The sequence below is a fragment of the Schistocerca americana genome, chromosome 3, assembly GCF_021461395.2.
Source record: "Schistocerca americana isolate TAMUIC-IGC-003095 chromosome 3, iqSchAmer2.1, whole genome shotgun sequence".
NCBI lineage: Eukaryota > Metazoa > Arthropoda > Insecta > Orthoptera > Acrididae > Schistocerca > Schistocerca americana.
Genome location: NC_060121.1, coordinates 557,899,574 through 557,916,286, shown reverse-complemented (window position 1 = coordinate 557,916,286; position 16,713 = coordinate 557,899,574). Strand labels below are relative to the sequence as shown.

At 44.6% G+C, this 16,713-nt stretch overlaps 1 protein-coding gene across 1 annotated transcript in view; it reads left to right on the top strand.

Moving 5' to 3' along the window:
• LOC124606220 (bromodomain-containing protein 4-like) overlaps nucleotides 1-16,713 on the top strand; it is a 94,757-nt gene that overhangs the window by 47,854 nt on the left and 30,190 nt on the right. Inside the window, exon 4 of the mRNA XM_047138194.1 lies at nucleotides 2,941-3,105. Within this exon, the coding sequence (XP_046994150.1) occupies nucleotides 2,941-3,105 (165 nt within the window). The remainder of the gene's footprint in view (nucleotides 1-2,940; nucleotides 3,106-16,713) is intronic.

Here is a 16,713-nt window from a genome sequence, read left to right as displayed (position 1 = left end):
TTATGCAACATGTCTTCAAAATATTTGACAAGACTGGAAAATTCAAATTGTTCAAAGTGTTTCATCATCATGATGCTATGTTTTACTCGGTCTTGTGTAGCTTGAGACCAATATGTTGAGAGGAAGGCATGGTAAAATTTTCCTTCACTGTGACAATCGTGAATGACTGATCGCATTCTTACAGCTGGTTCATTCTCCAAGTAGCCACACATAAATTCTAATCTGTGTTCTAATGACCATTTGGGAGGAAAACAATGAGAGAATTGATGGAGCCACGCTTGCGGATGAATGTCGTTGGCAGAATTCTTAAACGTTTTGAATTTACGTGTAGTAATGAACAGCTTATAGTCAAAATCATCGTGTCGGCGAGTAGCATGTCGGTCATTGTTACGTCGTTTCGGCGATTCCATCTCAAAATTCGGTGTACCTTGCCAATTTCTTCCATAATTTCCGAAGTGCCCTGAGTTATTATTTTGTTGCTGTTCCGTATTTCTATGTCCCTCTTCCCGTATTGAAGCGCGAGTGGCCTCTGAAATACGTAATTCTTGTATTACCTGTGTCAGCTAATCTTGTACTTCCCAGATTTCTCTTTGTTGTTGCGTATTAATTTGATTCTGATTTTGTTTGAATTTCCTAATTTGTTCGCACTCTTCTGTGTCATTAAAGACTACTGGTTTTGTGTCATTCAGATTATCACCTACCTTCGTAGATAAATTATTTAGCTGATCCGAAAGTTCAACTACTTTCTCTGATAATGAACTAATTTCCTCCATGTGTCTTTCTACTGTGTCCTTTAAGTTTTCCTGAGTTTTTGCAAGTTGCGTAACCGAATCGGTAGATGCAACTGAGTCCATTTTAGCTTGCAAGGTCTCATGATTTTCATGAACAATAGTTTGCAGTTCTTTTATGGCTGCTTCGTGATTCTGTAGTGCATTTTCATGACGCGAAAAAATAGGTTGGAAATGCTCACAAATTTGTGTTTTTACGTCATTACAGACTTTTTGACATTTCGATTCTATTTTATGTAACTCAGTAGTTAAATCTTCACGTGTTTGTTCAAGCGTGGTGTGAAGATTTTGTTCCATTGCGTCTAACTGTTGCTGTGTTTGTCTCTGGTGTTGTTCCATTGTGTCTAACTTTTGAAGATTTTGTTCCATTGTGTCTAACTTTTGAAGCTTTTGTCCCATTTGTTGCATTAATTGTAATAACAATGCACTGGTGTCTGAAACATGTTCCTCAGTGCTTTTCGGCAGTGAATTTGCACCGGCAACATTCACATTTTGACAAGCGGAAAATGTGTCTTGACTCATTTGAGAAAACGGTGAGAACCCAAAACCTGAGTCTACAGTATTTGCAATATTGTGTTCTGTCATTCCCGATTCCTGAGGCGAGCTGTTGCCGACCGATCGATCGATAATGCTTCCCTGTTCACTAATTGTTTCACTGCCTACACCATTATTTGCAGCCCGCTCCATTTCCCTATGTACAGTTACCAAATTACTACTTTGAACATTAGTTAATTCATTACACAGTGGCGCTAACACGCTGCTTTCGTCTTCACTGTCATTTCTCAGTTTACTTTGGAGCCTAGTATTACGTTTTTCACACGCCATTATTTACGGAAGGCACTAACTACTGATAGGGGTAGTTAGCAAATGAAAGATTTTAATAGAGCACAAACAATGTATTTACCTTAATAGTCATAATATATATAGCAGTTCATGCCATCCAGTCTTACAAATTTCAAAACTCCGCCATCTCTCTCCCCACATCCACCATTGCTGGCGGCTCACCTCCAACTGCGCAACGCTACGCGCTATTCACATCCAGCTGCCCAACACTACAATGACAGACAACAATGCTAACTAGCCACAGACTGCACACAGCACAGCCAGTGATTTTCATACAGAGCGCTACGTAACGTTGCCAATAAGAAAATATAAACAGCCTACTTACACAAGTAATCGAAACTCAGCGGATTTCTTTTAGTACTCATGTGAGTAACTTCACACTTTTCTTTATTCATGGTCAATTGCCACTTTTCGCAGCATACAGATATCGTATCTAAATCATTTTGTAATTCATTATGGTCATCTGATGACTGCACAAGACGCTAAATGACAGCACTATCTGCAAAAAATCTAAGAGGATTACTCAGATTGTCTCGTATGTCGTTAATATAGATCAGGAACAATAGACGGCATATAACACTTCCTTGGCGAACGCCGGATATTGCTACTGATTTACTCGATGACTTTCCGTCTATTACTATGAACTGTGACCTTTCTGACAGGAAATCACGAATCCAGTCGCACAACTGTGGCGATAATCCATAGGCACGCAGTTTTGTTAGAAACGCTTGTGAGGAACGGTGTCGAAAGCCCTCTGGAAATCTAAAAATATGGAATCAATTTGAAATCTCCTGTCAATAGCACTCCTTACCTCATGAGTATAAGGAGCTAGCTGTGTTTCACAAGGACGGTGTTTTTTGCATCCCTGCTGACTACGTGTAAATAAGTCATTTTCTTCGAGGTAATTCATAACGTTCAAACACAGCATATGTGCCAAAACTCTACTGCAAATCGGCGTTAGTGATATGGGCCTGTAATTCAGCTGATTACTCCTTTTCTTTTTTTGGATATTGGTGTGACTTGAGCAATTTTCCAGTCTTTAGGTACGGATCTTTCTACGAGCGAGCGGTTGTATATAATTGATAAATGTGGAGAAACTGTATCAGCATACTCTGTAAGGAACCTGACTGGTATACGTTCTGAACCGTTCTTACAATGGGTCACGTCCTGTGGATTTGTATTACAGAAATCATATATTTCATTTTGGGACTTTCACAGCTAAAGATACAGATTTCTACTTTTTTGCTATCTGAACTTCCGTATTTCATCTTTATTTCTGCTAACGAATGTCTTACTTAATGTGTTACAGGTGATAAACCTGGATATTATGAGGGTCGACGCAGGAGGCGCAATAGATGCTATGAAAGAGGCGGACGCGCGTCGGTCAAGAAATATAGAATTCGCTCTCTACAACAAACATATCGGCGAGCAACGGCGGATGGACATGATGGAAGAAAAGCAGAGGAATTTAAACGTAAGCCCCGCACCACTAATTGAGTTTCATGTGTTTTCATTCGGTTTCCTCATAAGACATCCTCACACTGACCTAAAGAACCGTGTAGTTAGTATCATCCACACTAACGTTTCTGAAAATTTCAACATCAAAAAGTGTCTGTAGGGCTGAAACGTCTATTATATTACATTACATATTTATCCTGCCAGAACCCTTTCGTTACTTGAAACTAACAAACAATCTATGACATTCAGAATATGCCATTTTCACTATGTATGAGAAAATATGGTTAACGACATAGCTCTTACAAGTGATCTTTGTCCAGAAATTAGTTTCTGCCGTTTCCTCTGTAAGATCAATCTCAGTGCTTCAAGTCGGATACAGATTGTAGTGGGTTAGAGAAATCGTTAACTCCACTTTAAGAGCACACGTGTGCGAAGGAAGATATCATAAATCCGACCACACATTATAAGTAGGAAAAAGCACGCTAGCAAGATATCAGCCTCAGCAATGACGCCGCGCGAAATTCTGGGCCATAATTCTGATAGTACTCAGTTATGACCTTCTGAATGCACAGCCTTTAAATTTCGGTACGCACCAGTTGTTTGTCACTCACTGCGTCCCACTGCAGCCGCCTAATGCCGGAGTGCGAAGTCGTAACTGTTTACTGTCATAATTATGGCCCACATTTACACGTGGGATCGCTTAGTGAGGCTGATATCTTGCAAGTGTGCTTCTTTCTACTTTAAATTTGGCGGTTTTTCCTTGTTAGAAGCTATCTTTAAAGAACTGGATAAGCGAGAACACGTTACAGATATTTTTATAGATTGGTCAAAAAAACTTGACATAACTGATAATGACATTCCTATTCACAAATCAACACAAAAAGATGTCAGAGTGGTCCAAAATCCGTGGATTAAAGTCTTACATAGAAGACACGCATCAAATGGTAATATCAGGTGGTTATAATTATAGTGCAGCTACTCACAGAGGTCCAATATGGGTTGTAAATATCGTATGGCAGCGAAACTTGGTATATATTCTACGCTGGAAAAAATTAGTTACAATTTGGCCACCAGGTGCAAATCTGGCGGTGTGAATGCAATAAAGAAGTATTTGAATATTTCTATATATAATGGATTAGGAACAGGACGTGGACAGAAAAGGTCAAACAAGTGGGAAAGGCATATGTTGACTTTATTATTAACCACCACTTACGCACTTTGCTCAACATGAGCACCGGACTCGTCGACGAGATGTTGTACAGCGCCATATTTGCGTCTAGTATCCAAAATTGGAATTAATTTTTTTCCAGAGTAAATCGGTTCCGCATTTACGCAATAGCATATCTACCAAGTTTCTCTGTTATCCAATAATTACACCCCACACTGGACCTCCGTGAGTAACTACTCTTTAATTATAAACACCCGACATTAAGGCATGAGGACATTTAAGAAAATGTCATTACAGCAATAACACATATATCCAGCAAATCACAGCTGAAGTAGCCCTACAGAGCACAACAGGGCTATGTCCTAGGACCTCTTTTGTTCCTCCTTTATGATGATGACGTAAATGACTTTATTAAAGCAGATGACAGTATAATTTTAATTAAAGCTTCGAATAGAACGTCTATGGCACCAGCCATAGATGCTTGAATCTCTCTGATTACTAGCTGGTTAGAAATAATAAGACAATAAATAAAGAAAAAAATTGTCTTCATGAATTTCCACTCTACTCTATTTATACAAGAACATGATACTACACCACGTCAGGACAACAGATTACTGAGACGAGTTACTGAAGCTAAAATTGTAGGTATATATCTGTAAAAGAAATTAAAATGGGACTGTCATATGAAAGTACTGGAAAGAAAGATCTGAAAACCTTGTTAGCTCTTCGTGTTCTAAGCCAAAGTTCAAGCAGGTGAACAGTAATTCAGGCACTTTAAGCATACTTTCACTTACTATTCTGGTACGGGTTAATCTGATGAAACTCAGCTCCCAACCTAAAAGTTTGTAGGATACAGGAAAAATCTGTCATGGCTACCAGCAACTTAAAGAGACTTGAAACATGTAATCTATTGTTTATTCAGCTGAAAATAATAAGTCTCTCAAGCCTATACAAATATGAATCGATTCTGTTTGCAAATGAGTATCTTTCAAATAGAACCGGGGATCTACAGCAAAATAAAACTGTCCATAGGTGCAGCGCAAACAGCAGTGACACAAAAATTCCTTTAAATATAACTTAAGTTATTGATGATAGAACCATGGTTTCAATTCTTGAGTTATCAGACAGAGCTTTTGTGAACTGAATTTGTACTTATGGAGAATTCCTACCACTTAAGACACAAAGGAATTACTGACATTGGCCGCGAGCTGTCATTGACTGAAATGGCTGCTCGCAGCCAGTATCTGTAATTCCTTTGTGCCTTAATTCATAATGGCTGCTGGATCAAAAAATATCAGATAAAACAGACACGACATATATCTATCATTTACTTTGTATTGCTTGTTATTTGTACTTTATGATTACAATTTGTAATCTGAAATTTTTCTCTGTTATCTCTCTCCCTCTCTCTCTATCTCTCTCTCTTTGTCTCTCTCTCTCTCTCTCTCTCTCTTTCTCTTTCACTTTCTTTTTCTCAAATTCGACTTGTCGTACATTCAATAAACTCTATATGTATGTAATGGATCCGAACGGGTCATTACATGATTACGCTGCTGCTGCTGATGATGATGTGATGCCGTGCAGACAAAGGCATTGTTGCATAATTTTTGTACATCATTACTCCAGTTCATTAAAAAGATGGTAATTTTCGCCAAGATGTCGTTTTCCGATAAAGGTATGGCGAGACGGGAGACGCCAGCTGTCTATGACGACCCATCTGTATTGGTGAAAGCCTTGGAGGCCCCTGAAACAGTTCCTCAGGTGCCCCCAGCGTCTTGCAGCGCCAGTGCTTCTGTTGCCCTCTGATCGAGCCCAGGCGCACCGCTACACCGACAAGCCGACGGGGCGGTGGAACTTGAAGAACAGGATGGCGCGCCTCCCCCTGGTGGCACCAGATACAGGGGCGAGACAGCGTAAACAGAAATCGCCGAAACGCAATAAGAAACGGCCATAACAATCAATGCATTAGAACAGCCAGAGACAGCAACGATGGATGATGAAGTGCGTCAGCCGATAAACCGATCCGACACGGGCGATATTGACGTACCACACGGTTCGACGTCTTCTCCCACTACCGGTGGGCCTGCGCACAGTGGAGATGCGGGAGGTCACCGAAGCCCCGACCCCGGAGGTGCGCCCACGACTATGTCTGCCTCTCGAGATCCAGTGGTATCGACGTCCCTGGGAGACTGGGTGCAGGAGATGGAGATGCAGGATACGTTTCAGGACCCTTACGATACACGGATGCCGTTGGCAGCGTCTACGTTGACGGCGACAGACGCCTATGCCGGCATGACCCACACCCATCGCTTCCTATCTCTAAGCCCTAACGGCGCTCCACACCACCGCACCACAACTACCGCCCACCTATAATACCAATGACACCCCCCCCCCCCCGCGACTTGATGCAACAGGCATACCGCGTCGCCAAGATCAATGTCAAAGGCGTTACTTCTGCTCTCAAAACCCGTATGCTGCAAGATACGTTAGGAGCTGCGGATCTGGATGTTGTCTTCCTTCAAGAAGTCCGATCAGGACTCTGCTTCGATATCTACGGATATGACGCCTACACTATGCCTTCAGATGTGGGCGGAGGAGGTACGGCTATTCTGCTGTGGGAAGGGATTATGGCAACTGATGTCTCCTATTTACCGTCGGCCCGTGGGGTGGGAGGTTGGGGGGGGGGGGGGTCGCACTCACGGTTGGTACAGTTCGTCTGGGGAACCTGTATGCTCCTTCTGGCAAGGACAGAGAGAGACAACGCCTCACCTTTATTGCCGAAGACATAGCTCTGCTCTTCCAGGGTAATGCCGACCACTTGGTAGTAGGCGGATATTTCAGCTGTGTGCTCAGACCATCCGACCAGGTGCCGCACTATATCATCTGCCCAGCACTTCAGGCACTTGTAAAGGACTTGGCTTTGTCAGACACTTGGGTCATACAACACGACGACCGAAAGGCATACACGTACTTTACTAGTCATTCCGCGAGCCGTTTGGATCGAGTCTATGTCACACGCAGCCTGCGTTCGGCAGTTGCCGACGCTGAGATGTGGCCGGCAGCATTCACGGATCACCTAGCGTATGTGTGTACTCTCACCGTCACCCGCCAACGCGTCTGACGAAGTAGAGGTCCGTGGCGCCTCAATGTGGCCCTTCTTGATGAGATAAATGGCAGACACGATGTTGAGTCCACAAGGAGTAAATGCCACCGGCGATTACCCGCCTACTGTGCCGTACTTCAATGGTGGTTACGGTGTGTTAAACCCGCCTTGTGCCGAATACTAGCCAGTTATGGACGAGAAAGAGCGCGCTGGTGTACCGCGACCACTGATTTCTTCTGCGCTTGCGCTCCGCGAACTGGCTGTGCAACCGCTGTCGCCGGAACGACAATGGGCAGAACACCAAGGCACGGTTTCTACGTATCACCGCCATAAGTCTCGCGGGCGTGCGGGTGCGAGCGAGGACAACTGATGATGTTAGCGGAGAAAGACCTTCCCTCCGCCATATCATTCAAGGTGGGAGAAGACGCAAGAGGCAGCTCATTAAGGAGATCGAGACGGAGGATGGACGACGAGGTGAAACGCAAATGGACATCGTCCGAGCGTTCACACAGTCATATACACTTCTCTACGAGCGAGAGTACAACATGGATGTAGGAGTCAAGGAAGTCCTATCTGCGCTGCACGTCTCCCGGACCCACAAGATGATGCTACGCCCTTGTCGAAGGTGACTTTAGAAGAACTACGAGAAGCTACGTTGCGCGGTGCTCCCGACAAAACACCAGACCCTGACGGACTTCCTCTTGAATTTTACAAAAGGTTTTTTGATCTTATGGGCCCAAAGTGGGTCAGGATGTACAGAGACTCCTGTATCCCGATTTTCAGGTACCATCTGAATTCACTGAGGGTGTCTTGATTCCGATGCCCAAACCCGGAGGAGGCTGTCGCCCACTTGATTTTCGCCCATTGACAAGCTGTTGACACGCATCCTCCGTGAGAGGCTCAAATCTACCGTAATGGCGGCCATTCACACTGATCAAACCTGCCTCGGAGGTTACACTAACACGTTTACAACTTTAAGCACCTATAGAGACGTCGTGACGCTCAAGCAAACATTCCGCCTCCACGGCGCTCTTGTTGCGCTGGATTTTGACCATGCTTTCGATCGCGTCGAACATGGTTCCCTGCGTGCAGTTACGGAACACATTGGTATCCCGCGCATGATGACATCTGTTGTGCTTCGTTTGATCCATGGGGCGGTCAGGAGGATTATGGTAAATGGCTATCGGTCCGCCCCCGTCCGTGTCAACAGGTCCGTCAGACAGGGTTGTCATCTTTCTGCCATGTTATTGGCCATTGCCCTCGAACCAGCTCTTCACGGACTGCGGAGACACTTGGAACGACTTAGCCTCCACTCCGTGACCTTTCGATGTGATGTTCTTCGCACAGAGTGGTGACGAAATACAAACGGCGCTTTCCTGGCTCCAACAGTATGGGGCGGTGGCAGGCAGTGTGATCAACTTCCGGAAATCACGCTACATGGAGGTGGGACGAGGCATGTCTGCAGAACTGGATCTACCTTTCACAAAGGTGTCAATGCTCAAATGTTTAGTGATATCGCTCCACCGACAAATACAACGTACGGCGGCCTTCACGTATCACAAAGTCTTACGACGACTCTGCATAGAGGCTCGTCTCAACAAATTCAGATCTTTGGACATTTTGAAACGCGCTCAATACGTCAATGTCTACATGGCTTCTCACCTTAACCATTACGCCGGCGTACTACCGATGACACACACGATAGCTTCCAGGATACAGGCAGTGTTTGGACACGTGATGAAAGCCGGTGCCGTTTTTAAGATCTGTTTTGTTACTCTTACTTTACCATCTACAAAGGAGGTGTTGGACTCACTCACGTCAAGAACAGAGCGATGACGCTGGCTTTCACCAACAGACAGTCTTCCTGGCATCCTGATAGCAGAGGTGGCCCCCACACACGCTGTGCCTTCAGGTACCTATTGGACTTTTATGCCCTCGCTGTCACATATTAGGACGTTTTTCGAGGAGCACAGCTATATTGTGGGAATTATACCGGAGACACGGAACCCGACAGTAAAGACTTATTATAGTGTTCTCCAGCGCTGGAATCCGGCTAACGACATCGTATGACGCCACCCCACGATCGACTGGACACGGGTTTGGCGAGCTATCCACGCTCCCTTTCTGTCAACTTTAGTGCGGTTGACGTGGTATGTGGTCACTAACGAGAAATTTCCGACCCGACGAAGGCTACATGCCATTCACCTAATTGACGACCAGGTGTGCCCCCGTTGCGCGACGGTACACACGGGCGAACACAGACTGAACTGTGGCCCCGCACGCGAGTGCTGGAAACTCACCCGCCGGATACTGGCTTTCCTGCTACGCCGCCCCTATGTTTCGATTGTGCCCCTGGAACTCTTTCATCCCGACGCTGTCTATTTGCAGATGACCCGGATGAATGCGGTCACTTGTATACAAGCAATAGCGATACATTACATGTACCGCGACGGCGAAATGGAAGTCCTCGATTTGTTGCAATACGTGATCGACGAGATCCTGGTCTTAACGAACAGAACGGGATACCGGAACCTTTCTGCTAACTATTTGGGATCGTCATTCATGGACCCACCGCCCAGCTGGGGTCTGCCGCGTGTGAGAAGAAATTGAGTTGTAGACGTGATGTTTCCACAATTTCCCTACGGTAACAGAAACAGTCTCTGTGTGCAGCGGACCCGGACGCTCCGACGGTTGATGACTGGCGAAGTCCACTGCAATGACGACCGCTTCTTACTAGCCGCCCGCTTCTATAAGGCGATGCCAGTGGGCGAGATGGCCCTTTTTAGTTCACATTATCGGCATAATATTTGGCGTATGACTCCCTTGTTTTTGCTTCTTATAAAAAAATTAAATTAAATTTAAAAAATGTTATGGTACGCTTAAGTGGTAGGAGGGGGGAGGCATCGTGGCTAGGCCTCGGTATCCGACCCCTACCCGTCTCGCCTCCACCAGCCTGTCGCTGACTGTGCTATTAAAAAAAAAAAAAAAAAGTTGGTAGAGCCCTTGCCCGCAGAAAGAAAGGTTGATAGAGAACTTGTCGGTGAAAGGCAGAGGCCCCGAGATCGACTGTCGGTGCAGCACACTTTTTATCTGCCAGATAGTTTCATATCAGCGCACTCTCCGCCGCGGAGTGAAAATTTCATTCTGGAATTAACTTTATGTTCCCTGCAGTCTTTTTCTGAAATTACGGAGGTTACTCCGGAAAAGTAAGATATTTGCAAATGTGAAAAATTGTTCCAACGTCCATAGTCATATACCGAGGAACAAATATCCAGTTCAAATTTAAAAGTGTTGCAATTGAGAAAATGTTGCAAGTACTGTATTTAATAGTCAATGTGTTGCATTATTATTCTGCTACACTCCGATAATGAGTAAATGAAATCAAATGAAGAATAAATATTGTCACAAACCACCTACAATTAAAAACTTTCTGAAATAGCATCTATTGGCAACTAACACAGATTTCCATTTTGAAGACAGAGAAAATTGTTAAAACATTTTAAAAAATTCAGTTCATTTGTAGATATCACATGTTTCATGGTACAAGACCTTTAGTTTCAAGGCACAAGATAGTGCTTGACAGGCGATGTGTGACTCAACCGTGAACACGTTATGTGGAATTTTAGTCACCATAAAACTCTGTAACTGAAGAATTAACAATTCCTTCAAAACAATTGTAATATATTATTCAGTACTTAAATATGTTGAACTTGCAATATTTACGGACTCTGCATCAAACACAACCTTATGTCTCAAAACAACAAAGATAGAATAAATTGACGGAAACTGTTTATGGCAGTCTCTATTGCACGTCTCTTCATGCGATTCTAAAATCGGTCACAGATTGAGATACCGACCACGAAACAACATGTGTTCCTAGGATCGCTATCCTCCAGGTACAACAATGTCCCCTAACAGAACATAGGCAACCTGCCGTGGTGTGTAGATTAGTTAACTAAATATATTCAGTTTCCAAATAGTTAATATTTTTTAAAACAAGTGGTAATAGACTATAAACAATTATAAGAGCCGTTACAGTTCATGCAAGACTACTGTCCCGTGCGCAGAAATTCTCATTCTCAGCGGTGGACGAGTCCACCCCCTCTGTTCAGGAAGGGGTGCCGCCTCGGGAGTTGACACCTACGGACGAGCTCCGCACATCGCCTGTTACGAACGACCTTCTTTGCCCACCTAGGCTACATTGGGGGTACAAAGGCGTGTGCGCGGCAAGTGCACTGAAACATTTCTCGAACGATTTTAAATATACTATTAAGTAAAAAAGATTCATTCTCACGCATCTCATAGTTTCAGTTTGAGAAAGGTGCTGCGCTAAATTTCAGTAGTTTGCACAAGAAAATAAGGGTCACTATGAGGCTGTGTTTGGTGAATGTTATATCATATATCAGTGCAAACAAAATGGAGATAACGTAGGTTAGGTTCGGAAAACTCCCAAAAAATTATTTCTTTACTATGTTTTCGCCGTCACCAGCGAGTCAAAACCCGTCCGAGGATTCCGAGATGTCTACGCACAGCAAATGAGTGAATTTTTTACGATGTATACTGAAATCCCGATCTCGAACTACCTTGAGCATTTTCTTGATATCTTTATTCATTTCCAAAATACAGAGGTTAACAGTTACACTACTAGTACAAGTGATACAAGAACGAAAAAATTATTAGATAAATTAATACCCCGGATTTAAACTGACGGGTACGCCCGTGATGAATGACAGAATGAATGAAAGGTGCTGCTGCGTAAATTTTGTGGGTACAGTTGATTCCACGATGGCTAGCAAGCAAACGGCTGAATTTTTTACGGTACATTCCTAAGAATCCAATCTCGAACATCCTTGAAAATTTTCTACACGTCTTTATCCCTTTCCCTGGAACAGAGGTTCAGAGTTAAGGGTAACAAGTAAAATATGCACGTAAAAATTAAAGAAATTCACTGATGACAGGTGTAGACGTGATAAACCGATAATTTGATTAAACTGACGGGTGTATCCATGAATAAATGAATAAAAGCATTTGCATAAATTCATGGGCGGTTCCTGAGGAAATCCCCCAAAAAGGAATTCTCCATCATTTCTTTGCCATCAGCAACGGACCATACCACAGTCGCAGATTCCAAGACAGCTATGCTCGACAAATGACTGTAATTTTTACGATATAATTGTAAGATTCCGGTTCCGAACGACCTTGAAAGTTTTATAGATATCTTCATGCGTTACCGAGGTAAAGAAGTTCAAAGTAACCCTAATTTTTGCACGTAAATGCGATCGAGTCGAAAATGTAGTTTATAAGGTGACGTAGCATGGAGAAATATGATGTAAAGTGTCACTGTTATCATCAGAAAGCTTCTGGAAACTCCACGTTGTAGTGCTGTAGCACATGGAAAATTTTTTTGCATGTAATAATCCGATCTGAAATGTAGAATTAGTTTTGCCTTATTTCAATTTCACATAAGTAAACTATCAATATTTTACCGACGCGTAAAGTTCTTTTCATACTATTGACTACTAAAGACGAATATGCTCCTCTTTATTGGAAATGTCGTGTGGCTAGGGCCTCCCGTCGGGTAGACCGTTCGCCTGGTGCAGGTCTTTCAATTTGACACCACTTCAGCGACCTGCGCGTCGATGTGGATGAAATGATGATGATTGGGACAACACAACACCAAGTCCCTGAGCGGAGAAAATTTCCGACCCAGCCGGGAATCGAACCCGGGCCCTTAGGAATGACAGTCTGTCACGCTGACCACTCAGCTACCGGGGCGGACACTCCTCTTTATTAAAAGACTCTGACTTAAAAGACTGACTGAAAAGTGAGCCACCAGATGCCTCATTTCACCTTCTTCAGCACATTTGAAAATTTTCGCAACAATGTTGGCATGCGAACACATCGCGCTTTTATATGCTGAGAGAGAATGAGACAGTGGCAGCAGGAAAGAGACCGAGAAGTAGTAAATACTGGAAGGTAGTAGATGGTGATTATGGTATAGAAAGAGCAGGGTAAGCGAAAGAGAGGGACACATTGGCGGTGGAACATAGCAGACAGAGAGAGAACAGTGCTAGGAAAAGAGTGAAAAAGACAGTGCCAGTGGGAGAGGAAAAAAGAGATGGGCAAAGTGAAAGTGAGTGAGACCCAGTGACAATGACAGGCAGAGAAAAAGCGAACGTGCAAGCCAACAGATAACACCTTTACATCCTATCCAGCGTCCAAGTAAGAGCTCGGTGAGCGCTCTCCCAGCCACTAACGAATTGTAAGCCGAACACACATTGTGCTGGTACCATGTACCTACATCTCCGCATTTGAAGTGGTATTTTTTCTGGGAGAGCCAGTAGCTCATAGGTAATAAATTGTGCACATCTGTGCGCGTTGAGGTTCATTCAGTGAAGTAAATACCAATCACTTAGTCTCCAATAATCCTGCACCAAAAAGTTCGCAGCTCACTGCGGTTGATGTTCGTCAGATCGCAGCCAGTGCGGATTCTCAGCAGCCCAGTCACGCATATTTCTTACATTCACTTTCTCATGATTTGTAAAGGTAGCTTCGTCGGTAAAGAGAATTCTTTAACGAAAGAACCCTTTGTCCTACATCGAATCAGAACCAAGCAACAGAATTCCCCGAGTCTTCTGCATTCCCACTGGTGAATCTCCTGGTAAAACGACACACGACACAGATTGAAACTGTTTGTGTGCAAAATGCGTACAACGCTGGACTGATATTCCACAGGCACTCGCAGTTTCTTTGGAGCTAACATGTGGATATTGAGCAACAGCCGATCTGTTTCCCTCGCTCTGCTAGTTGGAGACTTGCTCCGTACCTTCCACGTAGTATTCTAATGCCCTTCAGATAACTTTGATTTCCAGATTTGCTGAACTGTCGTTCTTGTTGGATACCTTTTGTCGGGATATCTTTGTCCTTTCTCTTCTTGTTCCTTCTGTGTTCTCCGTAAAGAAGCAGTATATCTAGTTTCTCCTGGTTTGTGAAAATACTTTCCTTCAAAACAAACGCCACTGCACACACGTCAACGGTCGCTTAATTTCCTCTGCGTCCCTTCTATAGCAGTATCGCGGCGGTGCAACTCACTGTTTCCGCCGGTTGCTGTAGCCGAGCGGTTCTAGGCGCTTCAGTCTGGAACCGCACGACCGCTACGCTCGTAGGTTCGAATCGTGCCTCGGGCATGGATGTGTGTGATGTCCTTAGGTTAATTAGGTTTAAGTAGTTCGAAGTTCTAGGGGACTGATGACCTTAGAAGTTAAGTCCCATAGTGCTCAGAGCCATTTGAGCCTTTCGACTGTTCAGAGATCTCACTAAACCCGTCCAAAGATGTAAACAGCCATGGATGAGCAGCGCGTATTAGGTGGAGGGGTCCGTCAGCCCATCATTTCAGGTCGTTCCACCACGAAGGAGGTAACGGCTCGTGTTGTCTATAGTTCAACCATGCCTAGACGGTCAATACCGCGGTTCACTCACGTCCGCAGTGTTGCTTTGTGCCAGGAAGGGCTCTCAACAAGGGAAGTGTCCAGGCGTCTCGGAGTGAACCAAAGCGATGTTGTTCGGACATGGAGTAGATACAGAGAGACAGGAACTGTCGATGACATGCCTCGCTCAGGCAGCCCAAGGGCTACTACTGCAGTGGATGACCACTAACTACGGATTATGGCTCGGAGGAACCCTGACAGCAACGCCACCATGTTGAATAATGCTTTTCGTGCAGCCACAGGACGTGTTACGACTCAAACCGTGCGAAGTAGGCTGCATGATGAGCAACTTCACTCCCGATGTCCATGGCGAAGTCTATCTTTGCAACCAGGACATCATGCAGCGCGGTACAGATGGGCCCAACAACATGCCGAATGGACCGCTCAGGATTGGCATCACATTCTCTTCACCGATGAGTGTCGCACATGCCTTCAACCAGACAATGGTTGGAGACGTGTTTAGAGGCAGCCCGGTCAGGCCGAACTCCTTAGACACATTGTCCAGCGATTGCAGCAAGGTGCAGTTCCCTGATGTTTTGGGATGGCATTATGCGGAGCCGACGTACGCCGCTGGTGTCCATGGAAAGCGCTGTAACGGCTGTACGATATGTGAATGTCATCCTCCGACCGATAGTGCAACCATATCGGCAGTATTTTGGTGAGGCATTCGTCTTCATGGACGACAATTCGCGCCCCCATCGTGCACATCTTGTGAACGACTTTTTTCAGGATAACGACATCGCTCGACTAGAGTGGCCAGCATGTTCTCCAGACATGAATCCTATCGCACATGCCTGGGATAGATTGAAAAGGGCTGTTTATGAACGACGCTACCCACCAACCACTGTGAGGGATCTACGCCGAATCGCCGTTGAGGAGTAGGACAATCTGGACCAACAGTGCCTTGAGAAACTTATGGATAGTATACCACTATGAATACAGGCATGCATCAATGCAAGAGGACGTGCTGCTGTGTGTTAGAGGCACCGCTGTATATCTGGACCACCACCTCTGAAGATCTCACTGTATGGTGGTACAACACGCAATGTGTGGTTTTCATGAGCAGTAAAAAGGGCGGAAATGATGTTTATGTTGAAATCTACTCTAATTTACTGTACAGTTTCCGGAACTCACGGAACCGAGGTGATGCAAGACCTCTTTTTTATGTGTGTAGTACAGGGTGGGCCCAGTGAACAGAGGCTCGCCACCCCCACACCAAGTAATCGCGCACTGACAGATCAGGTGACGTGGTTGGCCAGCTACGGCCGCCACGAGACCGACCTCTGCTAACAACTCTTTCCAGACGTGAAGAATATGTAAATGTGCTCCAAGGTTCGGCCAGCTGTATGAGCAGTTGCTCCATCCTGTTGGACGTAAGTGTCTCTTCCTCCTCCGTTAATGCTGCCACAAATGATAATCCATTCATATCCACTCGTCCGGACCAGTTTTATTTCACCGATGTAACATTCCCCTCATCGGAGTTAACGAACCCGTGGATGCTCCGCTTTCTTCCAAACTTTTATCGATGAGCCAGAAAAGCAATTAACAATAATTACTCTTAAAAAAATAAGGACAGCGTCTGCATGGAGTCGTGAAGTTCGTCTTCCTAACACATTTGGCCTGACTGCAGACGCAATAGCGGTCAGTTTACAGTCGACAGCGGACGAACTTCATTCAGCCTCGAAGCTCGTTCGTTGCGCGCAAAAAAAGGAAAGAAGAAACCCCGGAAATAATCAGTCCTTATGAAAGCAAACGTAAACATACTACCCATCATTTCCCATATCAAAAGAATTCCGTCCTGCACTCTTAACCAAGAGTGCACAACATATCAGCGATTGAGGGTATTTTGATGTGGAATTGCAAAGA